Below are 26276 nucleotides of genomic sequence, written 5' to 3'. Positions count from 1 at the left end.
TGTTTAGAAATATATTTGATCTCATGCTTGAAGATTCCCTATCTGAATATCTGAAAACTGCGTCTTGGACAGAGCATGCAATTCCTCTTTAAGACACAATAGGGATATATCCCCAGGGAAAGGACAAAAGATAGGAGATGGCAGGATGAAGAACCCAGGAGATATGAACCTAGATAAAGTCCACAGGAGAGAGAAAGAAAATCCACACATAGGTAGTTTCTGAGCCAAGTGACAACTGAGAAACAGGTTGAGCATCACCAGCCAAGAAACATTTGCCTTCATCACTAATGTACTTCTTAGGGACACAGAATGGTGCATCTTTATGAACAAAGAAATTACTAGAGCTTCTCCTGAATTGTCCATGTTCCTCCTAATGAGAATCAATTCTGTCAATAATACAAACCAAACATAAAAGCAACACTGTAGCTATGGCTTGTGTTTATAACTTTGGGCCTCTCCCTGTCGCTACCTCTCCTTTCTTGGTGGAAGTTCTTAGAAAAGACTCCTTAGAGGCACATTCCTGACCTGAGTCCCTCTTAGAGGTACAATCCTAACCCACTTGGTGAGCTTTTGGGGAAATGTGCTCATGCAACTCTCTGCTGGAAAACTACCTATAGCCTCCAAGAGCACCTCAGTAGTTTTAACAGACACGCACAGATTGCAGCTAACAGAGCAGTGTCTAAGGATAAAGTTCTCTGGTAAGCTTTCTTATATACCCCCAAAAAGATGAGAATAATTTGTTCATGATATTCATGTTCATAGAAAATTTATCATTGAAGAACTCCAGATGCTTAAGGACTCTATGTTATATCACCAGCTTCATCAAACATCATCTGTGAATTTGTCATCAAATCACTTACAAAAGGATTCATCTGATCTCCTTCCACTCGTTCAAAAGTTAGTTCAGCAGCACATCAGCTTGCCTTTGGCTTTGTCTTTAGTTAGTTCAGAAGCACATCTGAGCCTCCAGGGTGTGATTCATCCCACCCTAATGCAGAAGCAGAGCATTAAGTTGAACGCTCTTAATTTTGCTTCCCTTGCTAACTGCAGTCCAGAGACAGTTTCTGCATTGATTTTTTTACTCATTTTATTTCATTGACTTAGTCAATGGAGAGAGTTAGGCACCCCCAGAGGTAAGTACATCTCACCTACCAGACATCTGGTTTGGGAGAGCTGAATCACACTCAGGAGATGCCTCTCTCCCCTGACTGCAGAGGTCATCCTAAAGTGTTGATTCAATCTCACCATTTGTACTTGGCTAGTATAAGTGAAATTAATTTCCCACCCACTTCCTTCATCAACAGAGAATCACATGTTCTTCCATCTCATTCAAAGCAGAGATTACTGCTTTCACTCACCTCCTTGTTCATTGTTTTTCTCCATGAAATAGAAATATACCTTCAGGATAAAAGAAGTTGAGCTTTCAATGTTAGGTGTTTTCTCCCCCACGATGTCTCACTCACTAATGAGACCCACTCTTTTTCCATACAAATTTCTCATTACCCCATTGATTACTTGCTAACTGCAGAGTTCTGTGTTTTAAAGGGGTCTCGGGTGGTTTGGAGTTTTACTTGTTTTGGTGTTTTTTTCAGGAGGAAAGCAAAACAATAGACAGTGACTTTGATTCAGAGCCTCAGCCTTACCTGCTAGGGATACAAAACAACTTCTGGGAATTTTGAGCAGCTGTTGTTCTGTTTCATTATCATAGACCCATCACTGAACTACCTTGCTCTTCCAGGAGTCTCAAATTGGACTGGCAGCTTCTACAGATCAACTGACAAATAATGACTTGTTATGTCATTGCAACTGGACTTTGTCTATGAACCCAGAAAATTTATATAAATGATGCTGGATTCTGGAAGTATTTTACATCTGTATCCAGCTCTCTGTTTAAGATCCTTTCCCAATATCCATCCCTATGGTATTTCAGTTGGTCATACATGTTCATCTCTGCAATATTTCTAGGAAGTACAGCAACAACATTTTCCATTTCACACATGTAGCATCATTGAGACATAGAGAAAGTAAGTGCCCATTTACCCTGACAAAGCATACAGAGATATTTTCATAATAACTTTTTATTTCATATTTCAAGTCAACAATTGCCACTCTTACTGTGTGGGGTAAAAAAATACGTGATTATGGCTTTATTCAGTAGCCTTCTGCAGCCAAAAAGCCTCCCTTTAGCAATGTCAGCAGCAGATTTAACTCTTTGTCCTGCTGCATTGGTGGGTAACACTGAATTTAGCCTCAGTGAGTTTTCAAGAGCATGAATGAGATTTGATGCCTTAGCCCACATGAGTAGTTTCAGATACAGATAAGTGTATTACTTCAGAATATGCACTGTATTAGAGGACTGTTTTCAATGAAATAACCATCTTTTATTAAAATCATACACATAAAATGTAAAAAATCATATGTACTCTTGAAACAAACTTATTATGCAGTACATTTTCTTTGCTCTTAAAAAAATTATTCGAAGTACCTCTTTTGGCTCTTTTGTTTTTGTAATTGCAATTCCTCTAATAGAAAGTGTTTTATGCAGGTAATTTGCACTCAGTCTGAAGAGTACAACAGCCAACAGGCTTTATGCAGTGCCACGAGCGAGGGGCCTATTAGGCGAAATCCTGGGAACAACGACAAATCAAGAACCCCAAGACTCCCATCCTCAGCTGATGTTGAGTTTTGCCTTTCACTGACTCAGTATGAATCTGGACCCATGGATAAAATGGCCAATTACAGTTTCCGAAACACTTTGGAAGGTAACATACTTTATTCTGTTATGCCATTCCCATCTGTAAATTGTTTCTCTCTGGGGTTAGAGTCTTCAAACCGTGGGAAGACTGAGTTGATTTAATGAAGAATAACTAAAAAAGAAAGAAAAAGTTATGCCTTCACCTGGAACTGCAGCAGACAGAAAGAACCACATTAAAGGCATTTGATAACAAACTAGAAACTCTAGACAAGATCAGACCCTAAGTCCGTCTGTTAGGAGATACTGTCTCCTGCTTCAGTCAGCACCAGGCACTGCAAAGTAAATACAGCACAGCAGAAAAGCTGAACATCCAATAATCTGCTTGTGCACAACCATACGTAACCATGTAGCCATGGGGGGGGACATGTTGGCCCTGGAATTCACTGTCTTCCAGGGACCAGGCTGGATAACAAGGGTGAAAGACAATGCTGCCAGCTGGCATGTTATGTCTACATCATTCCACTGTGAACTCCACAGCAGACTTTTTCCCAAAGTCCAAGGAACATGGATTGAGCTATCCCTCAAAAATGGCACTTAGTATAATTTCCAAAAGAATTTCGATGTTTTATCTTAAGTATCTAGCTATTTAACCTGTTTTGAATTTTCCTAATTGGCTAGTAAACATAAGTTCTTTACTAAAAGAAATTCTTAATATCTGTCTACTAAACTCTTTTGAATCTTGCAAAATTGCTAATGAGCAAGGATAACATATTGTACATTTATCAATAAATATATTCCTACAATATCATATATCAGCTGAATCAAATGTGATCTACTTTTCATGTCCATGATCTTTTGGTTTGCAAGGAACTGTGTAAGGGCACAACAACACAAGATAGGAGTACGAGTGAGGATAAGAGAGGAGTCATAAAGATGATCAGAGGGATGGAGCAACTCTTTTATGAAGACAGGCTGAGAGAGCTAGGGTTGTTCAGCCTGCAGAAGAGACGGCTTTGGGGGAACTTTAATGGGGCCTCCAAGTATGTTAAGAGGGCTTATAAAAAGAAGGGAGAGATATTTTTTTTATATGGGCAGATGGTGAGAAGACGAGGGCCAGTGGTTTTAAACTCAAAGAGTGAAGGTTTAGATCAGATATTAGGAAGAAATTCTTTACACAGAGGATGGTGAGGAACTGGCACAGGTTGCCTGGAGAAGCTGTGGCTGCCCCAACCCTGAAAGTGTTCAAGACCAGGTTGGTTTGGGTCCTGAGCAACTTGATCTAGTGAGTGGCATCCCTTCCCATGGCAAGGGGGTTGGAACAAGATGAGCCTTGAGGTCACTTCCAACCTTAACCATTCTATGATTCTAAGATAGTAAAGTTTTAATATGTTCAGTATTAGTCTTAATGCAGTGTAGAACGCCATAAAGCTTCCTTGGGAAAAGTGGACCAGTTTCTTTGTAAAAATCATCAGAAATTCAGAATTTGTCTCTTGCAGACTAGAAAGAATCCAGACAATAAGTGTCTGCATCTCTGAACATTTCTGTCCTTGAAAACAGAAACTACATGAAGTATTGAAAAGAAAAAGGTGATATAACTGAGTAGAGCTTTGCCTACATTTTACTCCATAAAGTGTGTGAATGGATGCAAAGGGTGAAGTGGAAGTAGTAGAGAAAAAGGAATTGAAGTAAACAAGTCATGAATTACTGAGGGTCTACCATCATGCTACTGGTCTTGGAAACAAAAGCAAAAGCATGGTCTGTGGTAGCATTTTATTTTGTTTTTTAACTTGAATCATTTCAACACAACTTTATACCACAGAACCACAAACATTTCTGCCAACCAACTTATTTAGTTAACAAGATACTGAACTGCAATGTGAAATGAAGAATTCATGGCTAATGTTGAAAAAGATGGTGGAAAGTTTTAAAAGAAATTTTACTGAAAAAAAAAAAAACCTTATAGTGTATTAACTCCTTTCTTAAAAGTGGCTAGTTTAGTTTTTTGTGTAAAAATGCCAAGCTTAAATTGACGACTTGCATTTACTTTGTCTGTGCCTGCCTACTTCTTCTTGACTGTGTTCTTACAAATCTGTTAACACTTTGTAGTTCCCAACATTTTGTTCTTTTTCTAAGCAAAACATTGCTCAATCCTGCTTTGCTTATTTGCACAATTTTGTGCCAATACACCTAAGATAAATTTCTAATTCCTTTTAGATCCCAAGGAAATCCAAAGTAAGTGCATTGACCTTATTGGAGTTACTCTAGGTTTACGAAAGGTGATCAGAACTAAGCCAGGGACTGTAACTGAGCAGTTCCTGATTTACACCACTGTGAGATTTATGCCTCAGTTTCAGTTCTATAATGGAAAATACCTGTGATCACATAGAAGATCCCCTTGTGGGCAAAACTTTATGCTTTTTCATTCTTCAGTGCACTGGAACAAAGGCTAAAACTTTTATCCTTCAAAGGGGCAAATATCATCATCTCTATGAGAAGATGACAACAAGGCAGGCTGAAATTTCTGTTTGATTAACATAAAAGGGCTGCTGCAGAGACAGGAATTATGTCACTGAAGAATTTATGTCACAACAGCCATAAACAGCAAAGGTCAATATTGTTCAATAAAACCTCCCCAAGGGGCTGAGCACGAGTTGCCCTCTCTGTGACAGACAAGCTTCTGCTATGAATGAAAAACAACAGGTTAAAAGCAGTTTACACTTTGCCCCTGGGAGCAATTATTTTAAATAGGATTTGTTGATTCGTGGTCCTAACCGAGGAACACTGTTGACTTCATTGGAAGCTTCATGGATTGAAGAGAACAGAAAATCAACCTAGTTTAAAAGCATCAGGAAAGATCAGAAATGGATTAGCTGACTTCAAATTAAGTAGTTTAACTTCTTTGTTCAGTCCAGTTTTGGTGTGTAATACCTTGAATGCTACTTCCTAACAATAAGAGATGGATGAAAAATTTAGACTTTCTTTTTTCTTTATGAGCAGATTCCACAGTTGAAATTACTTTATTCACAGCAACTTCAAATGAAAATCGGGTCCTTTTAAGTTTTGCACAAAGTGACAGAAGAACATTCAAAAAATTCTAAAACCCTGTATTACTTTCATTATTCATGAATTAACTCATGAAAAATGGTATCAAGCCAAGCCATGTCATAGCATTCCATTGTCTGTCACAATTATGTATTGTTACTGCTATTCTGTCATGAAATAATGGAATTAAATATCAAACATTTCAAAATGTAATTTCATTTAAATAGGACATTTTCTTTTTTTTCCTGAAATGAGAAATTTTCATCTGGAAAACTTTTCTCAATGTTTTCACAGCAATCCATAAATCTATAGAAAAAATGATCTCTAAAAATGAAGTTAGCCAACAGAAAACTTCTAATTGAAAAAGTTTCAGCCTACAGCCAACATTCCTCATCCAGCTTGAACCTCCACCTCTAGATAAATTTATGCTGTACACTGAGAAAATGTTGTCAAATTGCAAAGAGCCATTTCTAGAGAACTAGAAGGACTATTCAGGGCAGATCACTTTGAAACTCTACAAGAGAAATTTTAAGAAAAAAAAAGTAGATGATGACATGGTCTAAATTAGATAATCACAAACTTTCATTTACTCTAGTCACATAGGTCAAATTCTATGGATTTTGCAGCTACTTCACTCTAGAGGGATTACAGTAATAACACTGTCTGAGAAAGGATATAAGATTTAACCCTGAAAAATTTCGTACGAATTTGCCAATGGCATAAATACTCCACAAATATAAGCTAGAAGAACATCCTTAACTTCAAAGAGCTTTAAGAATATGGCCTTAAAATTCTTATATTCCTCCTGTTTTAAAGTAGATGCATCTATCTGACCTGAACTTCTCTAAAATGTGAAAACTTTATTAAAGAAAAAAATTATACCCCAGGAGAATGGGACTAAGTTGGGCTCAAATAGAGAATCATAGAATCATTTAGACTGGAAAAGACCTTTAAGATCATTGAGTCCAACCATAAACCCAACACCATCATGTCCATCACTAAACCATATAATCATAAAATCATTAAGATTAGAAAAGACCTCTAAGGTCTCCAAGTCCAAATACTAACCTGCCATTTTCACAATTAGATCATATTTCCAGGTGCCATATCCACATGTTTTGTAAACACTTCCAGGGATGGTGTCTCTACCACTTACCTGGAGAGCCCGTTCCAATGCCCAACTACCATTTTCATGAAGAAATTTTTCCTTAAATCTCCTCTAAACTTCCCCTGTGGCAACTTAAGGTAATTTCCTCTTCCGTTGCTTGTTTCCTGTGAGAAGAGCCTGCCCCCCATCTTGCTGCAGCCTCATTTCAGGCAGCTGTAGAGTGAGAAGATCCCCCCTAAGACTCCTTTTCTCCAGACTAAATAACCCCAGCTCCCTCAGCCACTCCTCACCAGACTTGTGCTCCAGACCCTTCCCCAGATCTCTCTGCAGAGAGGGGTCCAAAACTGAACACAGGATTTGAGGTGCAGCCCCACCAGTGCTGAGTACAGGGGGACAGTCACTGCCCTGGTCCTGCTGGCCACACTATTGCTGATACAGGCCAGGATGCCATTGGCCTTCTTGGCCCCCTGGGCACACGCTGGATCATGTTCAGCTGCTGTGGAGCAACAGATCTTTTTCTATTAGGCAGCTTTCCAGCCACTCCCCCAAACCTGTAGCACTCATGTTGTGAACCACCACTTCACCGGGTTGAACCTCATACAATTTTCCTCAGACCATCAATCTGGCCTGTCCAGATCTCTCTGCAGAGCCTTCTTCCAGTCCAGAGAGGGGCAACAGAGACAGTGAAGGGTCTGGAACACAAGTCTTAGGAGGAGCAGCTGAGGCAGTTGGGTTTGTTTAGCCTGAGGAAAAGGAGGCTCATGGGAGACTCAATCACTATCTGAAATGAGACTGTATCCAGGTGGGGTTGGTCTCTTCCCCCTAGCAACTAGCAGCAGGATGAGGGGACATAGCTGCAAGCTGTACCAGGAGAGGTTTAGGCTGGACATTAGGAGGAACTTTACTGCCAGAACAGTGAGTGAAATCAGTTCACAGAAGGACTGATGAGCTAAAGGTAGTGCAGAGGAGAGGAAGGCACAGCATGGGGCAAGGCAGCTGGAAGAAGAAGAGTTCCCCCGTGTAGAGACAGAGAACTCTTATTTCAGCTCACTTTTATCTTTAGTCTCACATCTGCTTTAGAGGTGATTTTACTGCAGCTACCTCAACAAAGTTTCCTGTACTCCAAAAAAAGGGTGAAGTTTTCACATATCCTTTTTGGGTGACTCCACTCTAGTGTGTCATCCTGCATAGCTGATTGTACTGAAGTCTTTTTAAAAGTCTGAGACAAAAGAATAAGACCCAAGCTAATAAGATACAGTGACATCACATTGTGACTTTATTCCTGCTAACTTAAAAATTTATATGGAGTTTTCATAACAAGCGATCAGGTATTAGAACTTCTCATGTGCAGGGTTAAACATGACATCACGTTTGACATTGACTGGATGCACCCCAATTATCTGAGCCAGAGGGTGGGGTTGCTAAAGTTGTTCCAGTACAGAGATTTTGATGATTAAGATAAATTGCTCATGTGCAGATGTTCCATGAAAAGCTGTCCAGAGCCAAAATGTGTATTCTGTGTATTTTTATGAATGATTAGGTCAACTGTTTGCAATGCATTAAAAAATGTAAGAAGCACCTGAAGTCTGATATCAAACACCTATCTGTCTACCCAGACCCTGCAAAAGTTTCTCTTCCCTTAAACATACTTACAATGCAGTGGAATATATGTGGAAGAATTGCTTCAGAATGATACACATATATGTGATATCCAGTTAATATTCACGGAAATGTTGTAGTATTGCTAAACTGACTGATCCAAATAACCACATGCTGTGGCCAGCAGCAAGAAAGACAAAATTGTTGCCATTGCTTTCTGTGAATTCTGGACAATGTACATCATTCCTTATAAGTAATATTTTACTCTGCTTTTCTACTCAATTTGATAGCTAGGAAACATAGCATTCACCATCATGCAGATTTCTGTGGGCCCGATTTTCCCTTTGAGAACTTCTATCCTTTGCTGTTTATATCACCAAGCAGACTCTTCCAGAATCCTGGTTCACATCTGATGTACTTAAAATCTCTAGGTGTTAATGTGTTCCTCTTTGTTCCCTAAAGCCAGATTAACTTTACCTTAAAGACTTACAATTTTCTTAGTAAGCCAACTCTACCTTCTCCAGATGTCCTAATTATGTTTTCAACTCTGATTTCCCCTGAATTTCTCAAAAGCTTTGTCATACTATTAGACTCAGAAAGATGGACAGTTATCATGGTATTTTGGTTTCTATGTGCTACAGTTATGATCTGATTCTTATCATAAATACCAGTGGGCTCATGCCAGATGTTCTCCCTTTTTTTGAAGAGGTTGACTGACAAGACAAAGCCCAGTGAGGGAATTTAGAGTAGCAAAGCAATGCAATCATTTCACACAGAAGATCAGAGTCCCTGTTGGGTCTAAAACTCAGATTTCCAAGTTCAGAGGACGATCCAACTCATGTGTGACTCAGAGAGGAGAAAATCCAGAGCAAAAGAGCTGGTACTGTGGACTTGAATTCCATGTTACACATTAGGGTTTTGACAGGGAAGGTTTTTTTTCAGATTGTCTGTAGCTCAGTTCCCTGAACTGAACACCCTCTGATAGTTGGCACATTTTAGATTTTCTACAAAAGGAATCCATCTTGCAAAGTCAGAAATTGCCCTGTGGTGTGAGTCACAGTGACAAATAGAAGGACTATTAGGAGATACACTTCAAAAGTATATTGCTGATTCTCATTCAAATGCTGGTTCTTGGTCCAAATAGGTAAATAAAGTGTTCAAAGTCCGTTAGGAATTTCCCATAGACAAAAGCTAATGTCTTAATTTTCTCTACCTTGCAGGTCTGATAAACTACAACAATATTGGGAAAACTCTGAGGATTAACCCAATGACCATATTGTTCACAGCCCATTTTATTCGATAATTACATTGTGACGATGTTTTAATGTGCCTCCACTATGCTTCCTCATCCTACAGCTAACAGAAATTGTGAGAAGAAGACATCTTCAGGAACAAAATAAAAGAGACAGATCAGAGAAGTTTTGTGGCATGGGTTAAATATCAGAGCTAGCATCAGGTTCAGAATAGAACTGGGAGGACAACATAGGTTTCTCCTTCTATTCTCTGGGAAAATCCCAGAGAAGGATCAGATGGTTGAGTTGGCTTTTACTAGGAGTCCTTACAAGTAGGTTGGAAGCACAGCTGATGGGATGCTGAGTAGGGCTATAACATCAGAGCTAACTATAGACAGGCTACCAAGATAAAAACTAACACAGAAGCTCATCTTCCAGTATTTCCTGTCTGGGAGCTGGTCTGTGTAAGCTCTTCCTAAAACCCATCTTTGAAGTGTCCTCCAAAATAACAGCAGCCCACACACTTCCATCCTGCAAGTCTGACTGTAAAAGATTATTGATTACTCACCAAATCCTTCTGTAGAGATTATAGCTTGTATTGTGTTGGCTCCTATCAATAAAAGAATGTGTTCTATAGAGAAAAACATTAATAAATGACTGAGTGTATGATGAGATAAAATAGGAACCTGTAAGTATAGGGATTAAAAATAAAGTGAATAAGTTTTCTCAACATAAATAAATGTTCACATGTAAATGTCTCTAGGGATTATCTTGCGTTTTACCAGCCAGACAAAAAGGACAAAGAAATTTTAAAAATATAAAGCAATTAAGCAGTACATTTGCTGACATGCTGCATTAGCTACATGGCAGGAGTTTTAATTTAGCTTATTCTAATTTCATCTTTGCTATGCCTTTGAAATATATTAGCACTCCTTTACAAGTTTTCCTAAACTCTTGTCTAAAAAGCTGAATGTAAATGAAGGGAAAGGAAGTACTTTGATCTTCACTGTTGCTGGAAAAAGAATTATACACATTGTCATATCAGCGTATGATTTTCTCTTGAGTCTACAGGCTTTGCTGATCCACAGACTGCGATATCAAACCCATCCCAAAGCAGTTTGCATAATGCACTTCACATCTACATGAATGGCTCCATGTCCCAAGTACAAGGCTCTGCAAATGATCCTATCTTTGTACTACACCACGCATTTGTTGACAGGTAAGTTTAATTTTCCTTAGGAAAGCTAATTCATTATGTGTTTTTTTTTTTTTTTTACAGTGGGCTTTTCACCTGTGTTTCAAAGAGAGCAAATATGTTACATGTCTTTACATGCACAACATTTTCAGACATGTAGAAATGAGCTCTGCTGTAATTTGAAAGCATCTCCTAACCAATCTCTATGTTCACTGGATTAAATATAATTTGATGAGTTGACAAATGCACTCAGCTTTTATAAAAAAGGTAAAAATAGTTCTTCAATGATGTCATAATGATTAATATATATGAATGTGTATGTCAGGAAGTTTGGATCAAAAGTGTGTGACTCATTTTAACACAACTATAATCATTTGGAGCAATTCCTTTACATTCTAAATGCCAGGGCTCTTTTAATTTCTATTCCATAAAGAAAATCCAAGCCTGCTATTCATAAATAAAGAAGAAAAAATCTGTATTTAAGTGTGACAAACAAAATTGTGACTGTTTCTTGATGAAAGAGAAGAGTACAGCTGTGCAGAATGAAAGGAGAGCATACAGAAGAATATCATGTTTATTAATAAGAAAGGGTAGGAGAGCAGTTTTGCAAGAAACTGGTGAAATTGCTACATTAAGGGCAGCATTCCAAGATTTAATCTCTGTGTCACTATAGTACATGTGAATGGCTACAACCAACTTACTCTGGACTGCATTGACACCAAACTGTGATGACTAAAAAGCGATTAAAAAAAAATCTAAGGAAAGAACTGTAAAAGCCACATGAACACTCTTTCTGGAGCAGTTTATATTTTCTTATCCATCTTCTACTTTTTTTCCACGGAGTGTTACTTGACTACTGCATAGCTTAGGACAAAAAACCCATTCCCTATGCAAACTTCCATAAATCTGCATGCTCAGAAACCTACTGACTGAGAGTCTGCCTGCATGCAGAAAGGTGCCTATTGAGATGAAGACCAAAATGGTTTCTTCATTTGGGCCACTGAGGCATACAGCACAGGAGGGGTGCAGATTACAGCTTGCAAGCACCATCTTGCAGTCTCAGGCAGTTCACACCAAAACTCTTATATAAAATTTTATCTTATTTAACCAAAAACTAGTAGGTGTAAAAAGACAAAGTTGAAGTTGGGCTTTTTCTCCTCATATATATTTAAAATATAAGAGGGGTGAAAAAATAATATAATTTCTATCTAATAAAATATATTTATATATATTTATATAAATATAGCATAAATATACTATATATTTAATGAGCCTAATGATTGTATTCCTCATACTTGATCCACCCAGAAATAGGGCATCAAGTTTTAGCAGGTCACCCAGGCATCAGTGGAATGGTTCCTTCAACGGGTGAACTGTCTTCTGCTCCTCATATTGTAGGGTATAATTAGTCTTCTGGAGGTGTCAGTTTTGAAACTCTTTTATGTGAAAAGCTTTTCCTGAGGACATGTTAAAAGTTACACTGTGTAGCTTAGCTGTGATTTAGCATATCCATGCATTGACTGCTTCACAGGATGGATGTATGAGGGTTTCAAGTGTGGTTACTAATCTCGAGTTGGTGCCTGGAAATTAACTTTCTAACATCTAGGCTATTAAAAAAATGGGTCAATTGAATATTCAGAGAAAAGGAACACAGAAGAGAAAAAATTATGATGTGCCTTATCAAAAGAATTGTTTTCCTCAGACATTGACACTCTCAGGAGACCTATGCACCTCTTACCTCCTACAAGTAGCACCTTGGCCTTCATGCTGACCCTTCCCACAGAGGAATTTCAGTCATAGTCATTATGAGTTCCTGGTAATAATTCTCATAACTGTAGTTTTTATCAATTTTAAAAGGCAAAATTATTTGCAAAAGATAATCTCACTAAATTGTACTAGTGTTGAGGAAATAAACCACTGCACAGGCTCTGTGGGAGTGATACAGATATGCATGAGGCAACCTCATCCCATCTGTGGCAGAAAGACATCACCAGTGCTCTGCAGCTGCTGTGGATATGGGCCTTAGTACACACAGATGTGAAATCTGAGAAAAATGCTGCCTTTTGTGCAGGTGACAGAAATGCATTAGCATGATTCGGGTTACTTAGCAGCCCTATCTGTGGCAGATTAATCATGCTTTTAGTTATAATTAATAAGTAGGTGACGGATAGGTACATACAGTACATTTTAGAAAACCCTGTTCCTCTCCTACATAGACTTTATACCTGAAGAGCTACAAAGAAGTTCTTTTCTGAGAGGCAAGCAAGAATTCAAAGAATAGAGGAAGTGGGAGACAGTCTTCAGACCAGCAGAAGCACATTTTTTGGTCCTTATCAACTTTTCTCATTTGGGCGGAATACTTTTGAGCTGACTGTTATCACTACATTGGGCCAATGGGCTTTTAACTAACTTTTTAATTGTATCTTCTGATGATGACAACAACCACAGTTCTGCTGGGTTTGGAAAGGCAGGGAGCAGCTCTGTGTCAGGAAATCAGGAATGGTCCAGCACTCTGAGCATCCAAGTAGAATCCCACAGAGGAATTTCCTCACTCCACTGCAAATTCCTTGGGTGAAACTCAGCATGCAGCTTGCTCTCCCAAATTTTCATCCCCTGGAGATGTGTTTCCTTCCCATTGATTCAATGAGACCTTTGAGGAGCTGTGGATCTGAGCTCGAGCTAACCCATCTGTACAGTGGGTGATATTAGATGCCTACGCAACAGGGATGCTGTCAGGGTAAATGCATTAATGACTGTGAAATGCTCAGTTACAACCATAATAGGAGTGATAGAAATAAGGCAATAGATCATTGGAACTGATTTTGCATGGAAACATATGGTACAGAGGAGGATAAACAAGTGTATACGGAGTCTGCTGACAGGTGTGAGCCAAATGTTAGGAGCTGCTTTCTAAACTGAGCAACAGTCAGCCTACCATCTGCTGTCCCTCAGCCTTCCCTGCTCAGGCCTGATGCACGAAAGGAGGGAAGAATAGATGAAGCAGAGGTGCAGCTGAGATCGCTCAGGTGAAAAAAAAAGCATTGGCTTATAAACATTTCCCTTTTTTTCAGGTCATTCCCTCTCAGTAGTGCACATGTATGAAGGTACCCAGGCAACAGCTTTCTTAGCAATGATTAATCAGGTTCCTTGCCTTCTTGTTTGCTAGAAGATGTAGGAATCAAATCTCAGTGCTTGGCAAAAGCAGGTGACGGCCCTGAAAATTACTAATTGTTAATCTAGTGCCTTAAAAAAATAAAAAGAAAAAAGATGCAACAAAATATACATTCAGCAAAAACAAGAGCTTTTTTAGCTCTCTGAAGCATTTCTCTTAATTGCAAATCTCTTTACTATTCAGATATGCTCTGCAGTCAGCACAAGGGAATAACAAGGGAGGAGTCAACCCACTCAAGCTGTAAGGAGCAGCTGCACAGGCCATGAAAGCACGAGCCCACAGTCCTACTTGAGCTCACTAGGGTGTTTTCTGTGCTCTGAGAAGGAATTCTTTCCTCTCTGCTGGATCTTTTAGACCTTTCATCTCTACAGCCATGTAGTATCTTCATCTGTTCTCCCTGCACTTCTGTCCTTTGAATATTTTGGCTTTCTTCTCATTTACTTCATACCTCTATACTTCTGGATTTCCACACCCCAACCGAACAATTTCCCTAAGAAAAGCTAAATAGCAACAGGGAATAGAAGTTGTCATTAAAGATCTCCTGACAACTTTATACCCATGCAGCAGCTAATGCAATGAGGCCTCAGTCCTCATCTCGTTCCTAAGTTCTGCAGCAGTGGGCAGGGTTTATTACAATAATGTGGATGACTTCCAAAGGCCCTGGTTTTAGAACAAGCAATTTAGAACTAATTTTCTGAAGACAACAACAGATGTGTAGGATATCAGTCTCTTGCCTCTCTAAAGTCTAGTACTTGTTAGACTATTTACATATTACACTAGAGCTAGATCCATATTGCCAGTTCTAATGATGCCATCATTACAAGACCTGTTTTCTCCAGCTATCATGAACAACTGCACAGCTCAGAATACTGCTGCAACCATCATCACATTAACTCAATGCTCTTCTTAACTCCAAGGGTTCTTCTCTGTTAATACCCTTCTACTGCCTCTGTGTTCTCTTCCCATCAGATTAACTGGTTTCTATTGTGAAGGGCCTTCACTGCTCAACCCCAAATCATTTCTTCTTCATTGTTTAGGAACTCATGTACCCCTCCAAAACGTTCATTATACCAATATCTACTGTACACCTTTTTAGCATTCAGACAAGTCCCTCCCTACTTCTCCTTAGTGAGTGGATTATTGCAGTCCCAGTGCATGGGTGCCTGGCCCTCCTCCGATCTGTTTGCATCTCTCTGTTGTGCCTTGTCCTGTGTGCATATTATAAACTCTGTCATTAAGGGACTATCTCATTGCACCGGTCTGTGCAGCACCTGCCATATCCTTAGCCTCTGACTGTGGCTCTCAGGTATCAAAGAAACAGGAGATAACAATTGCTTCATTTACTGTTGCATGAAATGGTAAAGACAGGACACAGCTGGACATCCCTGCTCTGATCAGCAGTGCACCATTCCTTCGGCCAACTTTATAGACACTTTCAATCCCTGTGGATTCAATGCACCAGCACCTTCTTCCACTTAAAAAATAAAGTTAGCACCATGTCAAAAGTGGAAAAAGTGATTTTGTTGAAAAATGCTTTAACAAGAGAAAATTTGATTTGCACTCCCAGGAGATGTCAAAATAAAAGCTTCTTATTTTTACTCTGTTTTTGAAACAGAACACTTTCATTTTCTCTTGAATGTCACCTCAGCGTTTTTAAACCAAAAAATGGCACAAGAAAAAACTAAGTTGTTCTCTTGTTTTGAAATGTTGACAGGAAACTAGAAATTATTTTAGAAGTTAAACACTATTTGCTTCAAGGATTTGGAATATTTGGAGAAAAGACATTCAAAAAGAATCATCAGAAATTCTTGTAAGACAACGCTATGTTTCCAGACTTGTTTAACACATGAAATAAGATTCATTCTTTACCCTGAACTGTCTCCAGTGTGAGAAAACACAGATAAAGCATGAGGCCAAAGAATTATTTTCTCCCTTTGGTATACAAAAACTTAGAGACACCAAAATATTTGACTGAGGTGCAGCTGATATGGAAATTGTAATACAATGATATATCAGCTAATAATAAAGCAGCATAAAAATGGAAAAATCACATTACAAACACAAAGTGTATGATAAATTTTGTTCCTTGATATGGGCACAGCAAAGCTACTACTGCTTTTTTGAGGTTACATTTGCAAAAAAATTATGATGCAGCTAGAAGTCATATTTTTCTGGAGCTGAATGAGCTACGGCTTGGAGCCACTTGAAATGTATTAGACAAAGGCAAGTCAAGAGGTTGCCATTAGCAATATCCTTGGAAGAGAGCTCTGATCAGCATGCACAGCTACATCCCCCCAGCAGGCTCTGTGGCACAGCAGCAAGGTAGCCCAGCTCTCACCTTTCCCTGATGCTTAACAAAATCACCTTGTTACAGCAGCTCCTGCTCATGGAAAGCAGCTCTGTTCTATCACAAGGGACCTCAGAGGAAGAAAACTGATCTCCAGCAGAGTGTTTCAGATGAGGGTGGGCCAGGAATGACTTTGGTCACAAGCTTTGGCACACACAAACTTCTACAAGTATGAGATACAGAGCAGATAAGTACAGAAGACAGGGGAAAACTTGAGCATGGAAGTTTTTAGATGGAAATTTCTACATTTTAAATTTTTTTCCCCTTGGGAATGTCTACAAATGTGCAGGAGGACACATGCTCCCTCTTTTACCACAAGCTCTCTCTTGGCACAGAGCAGAGCTGCTAACCTTTCCCTCCTAACCTCTCAGGCTTTGTAGCATGTTAACCAGAGCTACTCAGCTTGTTTGATGGAGCTGACTCACTCAAAGTGGGCTCAGTATGTGGGCAGAGTGAGTTCACATCTACTGCGAAATACCACATAAATATATCCATGGAAAGCAGAGTGTAAGTGGGAAGGATGGGGTGTTGCTGAGAAACAGCTCCCCAGTATCTCTGCTTCGATATCACTGTGTCTGGGGCTGAAAGGCAAATCATACACCAAGATACTGAGCTGGGCTCTAACATCTACTTCAGTAAGCCTGAGGAGTTGCAATTGCAAAGCACCCAAAGGGATGCAGGAACAGCCTTGGAGGGTCACATCACCTATTGTCTAACACATACCTTGGCTAGAGGCAAAAGTGAAGGAATACAGCTTTAGAGCATCCCTCCTCCAGTGGACAGAGGGGGATGGAGTCTACAGAGCACACTCAAGGGTGCACTTGCATTTAAAATAACCTTAAATAGGTCCTCTGGATATCCACAGATAGAACATACAGAGGCAAAGAGAAATAGGGACAAGGATCAGGCTCTGGAGATAAATATTCTTTTTATTGGTTAAGCATACATATAACCTATAGTGCTGCTGCTCCACCTTGCTTTAGGACAATGACCAGAGAAAGGTTAAACAGACATCTTCTGGTTCATATGTGAAATACAGCAATTGACAATCTCACCTGCCATGTCATTATTCAGGCTAGATGTTTGTAATGATTCATTCTGCTCATAAAAGTCAATTATATAGCAGGTTCAATTCAAATAGCCCTATTTAAAGTGCAGGTTTCATATCAGTCTTACTGCAAGATTTTAGTTCAGCCAACTCAATTAATGAATGGGTTGCTTCGTACACCACATATTTTGCAAACAATTAGTGGTTTTTAAAAGGAAAGGTTACACTGCCCTGAAACTTCACAAGAGCTGCATGGTTAGTCTTCACCTATTCTCTTAATGCCGGAGGAGGAGGAAGCTCCCTGTGGTGCAGCGATCAAAATGAGCTCTGATGCAGACAGCTAGCATTTCCTTCCTGAAGTACTTCTGCGATAACAGCTGATGTAATTGTTCAAATTGTAAAAAAATCACAAAACATCATGGTACTTTTCTCACCCACATGTAGCTACCTCTTATTCACCAAAAGAAATTATCACTTCACCCCCATAGATGTGATTTATGTATTATATGCCCTTGTGAACCGCAATAATGACAATCTTTAAGTCTCAAAAGAGCTGAATTGCAGAGCACAAAAGTGCGTTCCATAGTGTCAGTCCAGCTACCTCCACAGCAGTCCATTTTAATCTGCTTGTTATCTTTCTCTTCAGGGGAAAGTAGTTATTAAACTTTGGAGCAGCTGGCATTTTTACTATCTCCGACTTCAAGTGATGTTTTTGTATTAGTGACAAACCATGGCAAAAATGAATCTGAGAAATTTAACACAGGATATACATTCCATCAAATACTAACTTCTGTTTTCAATACAGCACATGGTTGCTTTGTATTTCCTTATTTACAAAGCACACAGGACACCCCATTATTTCTCATTTAGGACTCAGAGTTTGCAGTGTTAGACAGTATTGGAGACCAAAATCTGAATGGAAAACAAATATTTCTAGCCAAACATTGCTCTGGTTTGACAGCAAGGGGTGAAACCACACATGTGATGACAGCTATTTAAGGACCAAGAATTTCTCTCCTGTACCTCAGAAAAGTTATTTACAACTTTCATTGGTGTTAAACAAAGGCTGACTTGACTAAGAAAAGCAGTAGAGTTTAGATCAGATATCTGACAGAATTTCAGCACAGCTAATCCTCATTTAAACTCATTTCTTTCCAGCAGAGGTATGGAATAAGCTCCCACAGGAATTAGATTATTTTACCAATAACTGGGTTAGGCTAAGGCCCTACTTAGTCCTGCGCTAGAGAATACGGACATTCCTCTGCACAGATTCCTACACATTTTTTCCAACACTCAGCTCTTGTCTTTAGTGTCAAGCTTAGCTTATCAATTATCTTCCTCTTTAGTAGAAATAAAGCTCTTTACATGGTAATATAACAGCAACTGACCAAAGCTGGGCTCAGCACTTGTTGTTTCATCCTACCCAGTTTTCTGAGAAGGCAAAAACCAGTAATATTTCAGTAAGGTTTCTTTACTGGGAAAGTAGGTTACAGGACTGCCCAGCTTGTTAAGATTTGTGGCAGGAAAGCCCAGACTTATATGCAATGGAGTTGAAGCCCCAGGTAGCTACATGACTTTCTTGGGAAGGGTTAAGCAGTTTGCAATGTAACCAAAGGAAATTGTGCTAGCAAATGGGGAATAGAACTGCGAGACTTCAGCAATTCCCTCTGAGAGAGGAACCACATTTGGTCCTACACCACCAGCAGTGATCTCTGTTCAGGATCAGAGTTATCTGAATTCTCTGCAGGACTCTGGTGCTTGAGCAGCTTCTTTTCACAAGAGAGGCTTGAGAACCTGGTGAATTTTTTAATTCTAGGAGAGAAACACTTGGAGGACTTCATGATTATTGGAGCAATGAGGGGAAGCTATATAACCCTCTGCAGCCAAATGAGCATGTAAAGCAGCAATGAGAGATCCAACTGCATCTTCTCCAGCTAGCTGTGGATGCTCAAGCTGTTTGACAGAAAGAGGAAAATTTTCAGAAGGAAAGTCTGAAGATCCTTCTCTTCCCTTAGTCCTACAGACGTGTTGAGGGTGTTTTGTAGATAAAGGGAAAAAGTTCTAAATCACAGTGGCAGAGGGAATATTAAAAAAAAAAAATCTCATAAATGGCATGGAACTGTGTCAGGGGAGGTCTGGGTTTGAAAAGGAGATCAGAAAACAGTGCCTTAGTTTAGGGAAAGGCTCTTTCCCCCAGAGGGTGGTTGGGCACTGAACAGGCTCCCCAGGGAAGTGCTCAGAGCACCAGCCTGACAGAGTTCAAGAAGCATTTGAACAACTCTCCCAAGCACATGGTGTGACTCTTGGGGATGTCCTGTGCAGGGCCAGAAGCTGAACTCAGTGATCCTTGTGGGTCCCTTCCAATGCAGGACATTCTATGATTCTATGAACACAGCAGCTGCAGTAAACTCGAGGTTTTCAAGAAAGTGGGACATATGCAAAGTGGCATTGATTTTGTCTTATGTGGGATTGGTTGTGTGGGACTGCTCCCTTGCCAACTCCCTCCCTCTTGCTTCCTTTATCTGACACTTTCCAAACATCCAGTTTGTACAGTGAGAACAAAGGAGATGGAATACTTGTAGTGACATCCATGAAGCTGAGCAGCGCCAAGATCCTCAGGTGTCACATGGATCCCCAGCTCTGGTGGTACTTTGTAGCGGGTGGGAAGGTGCCAGCATAGTGTGTGTTATTATACCTCACTCAGAGAATGGTACTTTAGGAGACAGCCTGCAGCCAGTGTCAATCTTGCTGAACAAGGAAGGGACTTTTTGTCATCTGCATGTTGCCCCTCCGTGTTTCAGGTGGCCTATTCCACTCTAGTCCACAAAAAAATCCCCACTTTTGGTTTAGAAGATGAAGTAAAGGGAAACAATACAGTAGACCAGACCTTTCCTGAAAATGAATATTCATATTTCAGAGGCATATAATTGATCTACATGGGAATATATGCTCTGAGAAAAAAAATCAGAAGCACAGCATTATGTGAGAAGACAGCTCCACCAGCCTTAAACATCCTTCTTTTTCTGTTTTGTGCAAGTCTATCTTTTAAGTGTTGACAAATCTAGAAGCCCAAGCTGGTATTGCTACCACAGCTTCATGTTCTTGGGTGCAGCCAGTATCAAGGTTGAGCATGTACTCCCAACCTCACCCACATACGCTAGTTCATATAGACATGTATGCACATATGTAAACATGCTTGACCAGATGTACAGGTCAATGCAAGAAATGCAGCACTCACACAAAAATCCAATGGCACCAACAGCCTCATCCTCTTTACCTCTTTGGTTGACAACAATGAAAGCCTGTTATGGGAAAATATAGATACATATAGAGATATATACATGCACAGTCCAGATTCCCCAGTAATTGGCCTTACCCAGCCTACCCAGTAACATGATCCCTGACCTGCAGCTGCCTCACCCACAGGCAGACACACACACAGATGCCTGCATAAACAGGTCTCTCTGGTGGCTGGCCCAGGGACTGGCAGGTACTGCGAGGGTTTGGGGAAGAGGCAACGTTGTCCAAAGATGCTTGCTGCATGCTGCAGCTTGGAATTGATGATGGAAGCCCCTGGATGTTCTCCAGCAGCTGGGAGTTGACAGAATAAGCACTGTAACCCAGGGCAATCCTCAGCAGTGACTCACCAGTGGGGGACAGAGCCTCAAAGGCTTTGGATAGGTTTTCACAATAATTGAGGGCAGCATGTTCATTTTTAATCAGACACTTGCATTATGATGGCGTAATTTGTTTACAACCTTCCTGAGAGTCCCTGTAGTGTCTTTAGCCAACTTAAAACAAAAAGAACAAAAAAGAATACTGCAATATAACCGCATACATTGGCAAACAGTGCAGTGCCTTGACTTTACAGCCTCAGCATCAGCACCTCTTCCAGGACTGAAGCACCAATCCTTCTCCCAAATCCTTGGGATGGGAATTACCTGAGGTGACTTTGAGATACTGGCTGACTAGTGCCAACTTTTAAAGTGATGACTACTGTGTAATCACAGTCCTTGGGCTGGCATTTCAGCTTTCCTCAATTTGTTTCCTTTTTCTTTTCTTTCCAAATGCAAATACATGTTGCTTGCCAGATTTCTTCTACAGCATGTCAGATCTCATGATACTGAAATAAATTGTATAAATGAGCTCTAAGCAACAATGTTCTGTCTTCCTTCTGGCATAGTCAGTCTGACCTAGCCTCAGTCTCACAACTGGAGATGAGGAATGAAAGTCTCTGTGTCAAACCTTGCACAACAAAGGACATGGCTTTGGATTTGAACTTGACAAATTTATTAGTGACTTACAAAGTGGCCGTCTAGCACCTGAATGGTTAATACTGAGTGCAGGCTTGGCTGAGGCACAGGTTTATCAGGCTGTTGAGAAACAAAAGGCACAATTTCAATATTGCTTTAAGTCAGTTTGACCTGGCACATAGATTAGGAAGAAGAAAAAGTCCTACTTGGTAATTAGTGCTACCCAGAGTTTCTCCCTTGTGCTGGTACTGGCCATCATACAAAAGAATAATGAATCAGATCCATGGCTTTATTTCATCTGAACTATCCCAGAACAAATGGAAATAAAGGGGAGGTTTGGTTTCAAACCAAATCAGTTCCTTAATCCTGCTTATGGCATCACTGTGCGAATGCTTAGAAGGAAAGTGAGCACAAGGAGGCAGGAGGAAATCCGTACTGTGTCCCCTGCAGTGCAAAGGACCCAGAGTGACCATGAGACTTCACCATAAGGTTATCGTAGTCCTCCCACTGGGCATACCTGCAGTACCAGTCTTGTTCCTTGTTGTGTGACAGAGGAATTCATACAGAGGTACTGAACCCTCTTCTTCCCCCTTCACCTCTCTCCAGCTGTCCTTCACTGCAAGGTAAACCACACTGGAATAAAGTTTTTCTGTTAAATCTTCCTGAAGGGAAAGTTAGTTAACACTATGAGCCAGTGCCTCTGAGGTGGCTCAGTCTTAGAAATGGATGTCTAAGATATTGGTATGTGGTAATATATTGGTTTCTCCTCTTACACTCAGTCAGTTAAGAGTACCTCTGCTCATGACTGTGGTAGCACACTTGGGAAACAGCCCGTAGAAGGGACAATTTGCAAAAGGATAAAGAAAATGCTTACTCTTAGTGTTTTACTCTATTTTTCTAGATTTTAAGATTTCCTTCGTGTGAGCAGCATCTTTTTTCAGAGTGTACAACACTATCTGGAACAGTAGGAAGCAATCCAACCTATATACAGCACCGCTTTTATACTCTGCCTGATATTTCCCACTGGCAACATAAACCCAGTTATTTCTTGGCTCATCCTTTCATTAGTTATAATCCCCTTGCATATATTACTCATAAAATAATACAAATTCATATTTTCAGTAAGAAAATATATATTGGTGGCCTTTTTTTAATCATCCTCAAATCAATCCTATTTTCCTACAACTCGTTAAACCAAGGTGGGTTTGTTTGTTTGGGTTTTTTAATTAATTTTCCACTACGGCTCATTTAATTTCATTTTGTATAACCTGATATGTATGGAGCAGAACAAAGAAAGTACTTGAGTCTATTTATATGCGATTAAATAGAAGCGATATATCCACGTCTTTTATAGATGGCTTTAATTTTCACTGTGCCACACGAAAACGTTTTGCAAAAGCAAAGTATATTTTCCCGGAATGAAAATTTAAACTGACAAAGCATCAACATACCAGGTGGGCGTCCTTATTACTTTTTACCACATACCAGTTCTTTGGAACCTATTAGAGGTGGTACACACAAGTATTAAGCTCATCAGCAGTTCCAGTGATCTGTAGAGAGACATATAGCAAAACATTTAAATAAAATTGAGACCGCATGCTTTGCAATGGTATAACTTAACTCCTGGCGGTGCCACAGTTTGGTACAAACTGGCCCCACAGCTGAGGTCCCACTCCACCACAGTGTGTCTGGTATGAATTTAGGTAAGTTATTTTTACTCTCTGCCTGTTTTGTGTAGAGTAAAATGAGGCCTGTAAGAGTCTCTAAAAATTCTCCAACATGCAGGAAAAATATTCTTTGCCTTTATGATTTTTTTGGAATCCTTCTGACTGGATGACCTTCCTTAGCTACTTCTGCATCACACATGGCCTCTGACTGAATCAGATGGCTTAAGTGACAGTGAATTTATCATGTCCTATGATCAATTTTTCCATAGTTGAAATACAAAGATGAGCTTATTTTAATCTACAGTTGTCTAAATCCAACCCATTCTACAATTTTAAAATTCTATTTCCTACTACAAAAATAATCTTTACATAGGGCGCTGATTATCATAATCTAGTAATTACTTTAATACTACACCCACTACAAAATAATTTCTACTTCGTAAATGCACTTTAGAGAGACTGAGCCTCTCTGAGCACTAAATGTGAGACAGGGCATCTTTCAAAATTCGAATTATTCTCCAGTTTCTTTCAGTTCTTGGGCACCTTATTTGGGACATTCAGTTTGGGGACTTTGATTTCTTCAAAAGAAGAAGAAGCCTTCCAGATGCAAACAGTATTTTCTCTAATCTAGACAGAATTATTTTTTAATCTGCCCAATGCCTTTAAATAAAAACTACCCTTTCCAAGTCAATTTTGCTTGCTGCTGAAGAAAGACAAAGGGCATTAGGGCTATCAGGAGACTAATCTCTATTTAATTTAGTTATTTTACATGTCTTAAACTTTTCTTTCTTAAGCTTTGATTGACTGTGACCCTCCTAGCTCGACCTATCATCCTCAAGGATTTATAGTTTATTGTTGCTAATCCCAGGTCAGGTTCTCTCCATTTCCACTCTCTGAATAAAATTCCCAACAACTTTTGATAAGCTCTTCTCTTTTTTCCTTTATCCCGCCTTGTCTTCCCACCACGCTCACATCCCATCTGCTCCCTTAGCACTGCCAACATCTCCTGAGTGATGCCAGTCTAGCTGGAATTGCAATGCTAAAAAAGTCTCTGTCTCTGGAAAATATCACTTCCAGCTATACAAATAGCTACTTATCTGCTTGCTCTCTTTGTCTAGATGCTGAGGAAGAAAGTAGCCAACCAGATTTCTGCAGGAGCCAGAGAGATTTCTCTCCTTACTAAACTTATGTCCAGTACTCTTTTTTTTGGCATGGAATTAGTATGGAGGTTGGATAAAGCAGTGCCCTGATCTGAGTCTTTAGATGTCCTTTTTGTTACCTTTAGTTAAATTACATGAAGAAAGGGAGGCAATATAGAATAAAATGGCCCTGAAGATGTCCTTTTCCTCATGGTCCTGCTTTGTTAGGCTCTCAGGTCCACGGAAGGATGCAGAGGTTCATATGAAGAGAATATAAGAGCAGTGGTTTGCCAAGATAACCAACAATTCTAGGGAGTTAAGGTCTGCTTCTTTGCCACAAACCTGGCTTTTCTACCAGGAGCTTTGTCACTCCATGAAGGGACCAGCTAATTACCTCAGCATTTTGTCTCTCTGCATGTAGCATTAATTCTGCAGACCTAGGTTCTTCCAAGGTTGTAGCTCCTGGTAAAAGAACAGGAAACAAGCACATATTTTCAAGATACTAAAGGGAAATAACTTACATGACTGCTTTTAGGGGAAGAAAAGAAAAACTTTTGTCAACTGTAAGCAGATCAACATCTGATGATGGAAACACTGATTTCTTTCTGGCATGTCATTTCCTGCATGGCAGAGAAAATATTTGATGCTAACTGCCTTAAATATAGCCAGGGCTGGAGAAAAGCACCTTATTTGAAGAAAAAAAGTATTCTACAATGTTTGATGCAGTGGTCATAGTACTCTGAAACAAAAGAGAGTGTGATTACTTTCTCCTAACATACATTTTTTTTGGCCAAAATCTTTTCAATTAAGTCTCCAAGGACAGGAGCACTGTGCCAGTGTCACTACCTGGCTGACAGCAAAAGACATAGGCTACTGCAGGATTTCAGTTTTCTCTAAAAATGTATGAAGGGAGTTAATGGTCTTGGCTGGGGAGTCATAAAATATAACTCTGATATGAAATAGCTTATGGTGGCCAAGAAGAACTATTTGTACCTTACCAATAGAAATACAGCTGAAGTTATGCCCTGTCCATGGGCTTCTCTCCCCAGATGGATGTAATTGGGAGTTTTCTTTTTCCATTAAGCTGGGAAACTGTTCCTGAAAAGCAAGAATAAGTTACTGCTTCTGTAACTTACAAAATATGAGTAAGGTAGGTGCCCCCCTTAAAAGGAGAAATACAAACAGATGAAGTACATGTAAAAATATTACTGATATACTAAATCTGTCAGTTTTCTCACACAAAATTAAAAAAAATCTATGAACACTCTCCTGGAAATACAGATCATCATGCATTGTCTGGCCAAGAAAAAAAATTGTGTTTTGAGTCCCTCTTACTGAACAAGCTGGGAACAAGCCTCTAAATTGAAATAATAAATGCAACTGCACCCAATCACTTTATTAGCAAGCAGAATATGATCCTAATCTTTCAAAGTGTCAAATAAAACCCAAAAGCAAAAAACAAAAGACTGCCACAAGATAAATGCACATGACTAGCTCTTCTGAAGGCAGTAAAAGAAAATGTGACTCTTAAACTTTAAAGGATGTTTCTGAGATTTCTGTGGTGACATACAGATAAGTTCAATGAAAGAGATTTCAGCAAAGATGGTAAGATCTTGTGCCTGCTAATGGAGAGAACTGTTCCCTTACAACACATTGAGTTGTGCTACACATTCTGTGCATCAGCAAAACCCATCATATCAGGATTTAGAGGCATGTAATCGCATCTGAATCTAAAGATCAGCTGCAAGGGCAGGCAATTCAATGCTCCTGTTGCTCTAA

General features: G+C 39.6%; 1 protein-coding gene and 1 long non-coding RNA gene across 2 annotated transcripts in view; both read left to right on the top strand.

Annotated features, from left to right (window-relative positions):
- Nucleotides 1-26276, top strand: part of LOC121662649 — a 787841-nt gene that overhangs the window by 316256 nt on the left and 445309 nt on the right. The gene's annotated exons all lie outside the window — the stretch shown is intronic.
- Nucleotides 1-26276, top strand: part of TYR (tyrosinase) — a 41978-nt gene that overhangs the window by 7902 nt on the left and 7800 nt on the right. Inside the window, exons 2-3 of the mRNA XM_042024030.1 lie at nt 2546-2762; nt 10748-10895. Coding sequence (XP_041879964.1) covers nt 2546-2762; nt 10748-10895 — 365 coding nt within the window. The remainder of the gene's footprint in view (nt 1-2545; nt 2763-10747; nt 10896-26276) is intronic.

Source organism: Corvus kubaryi, unplaced genomic scaffold (assembly GCF_017639235.1).
Source record: "Corvus kubaryi isolate FWS band 111438036 unplaced genomic scaffold, C.kubaryi_AGA036_p1.0 37260, whole genome shotgun sequence".
Taxonomy (NCBI): domain Eukaryota; kingdom Metazoa; phylum Chordata; class Aves; order Passeriformes; family Corvidae; genus Corvus; species Corvus kubaryi.
This window is presented reverse-complemented; position numbering and strand designations above follow the sequence as displayed.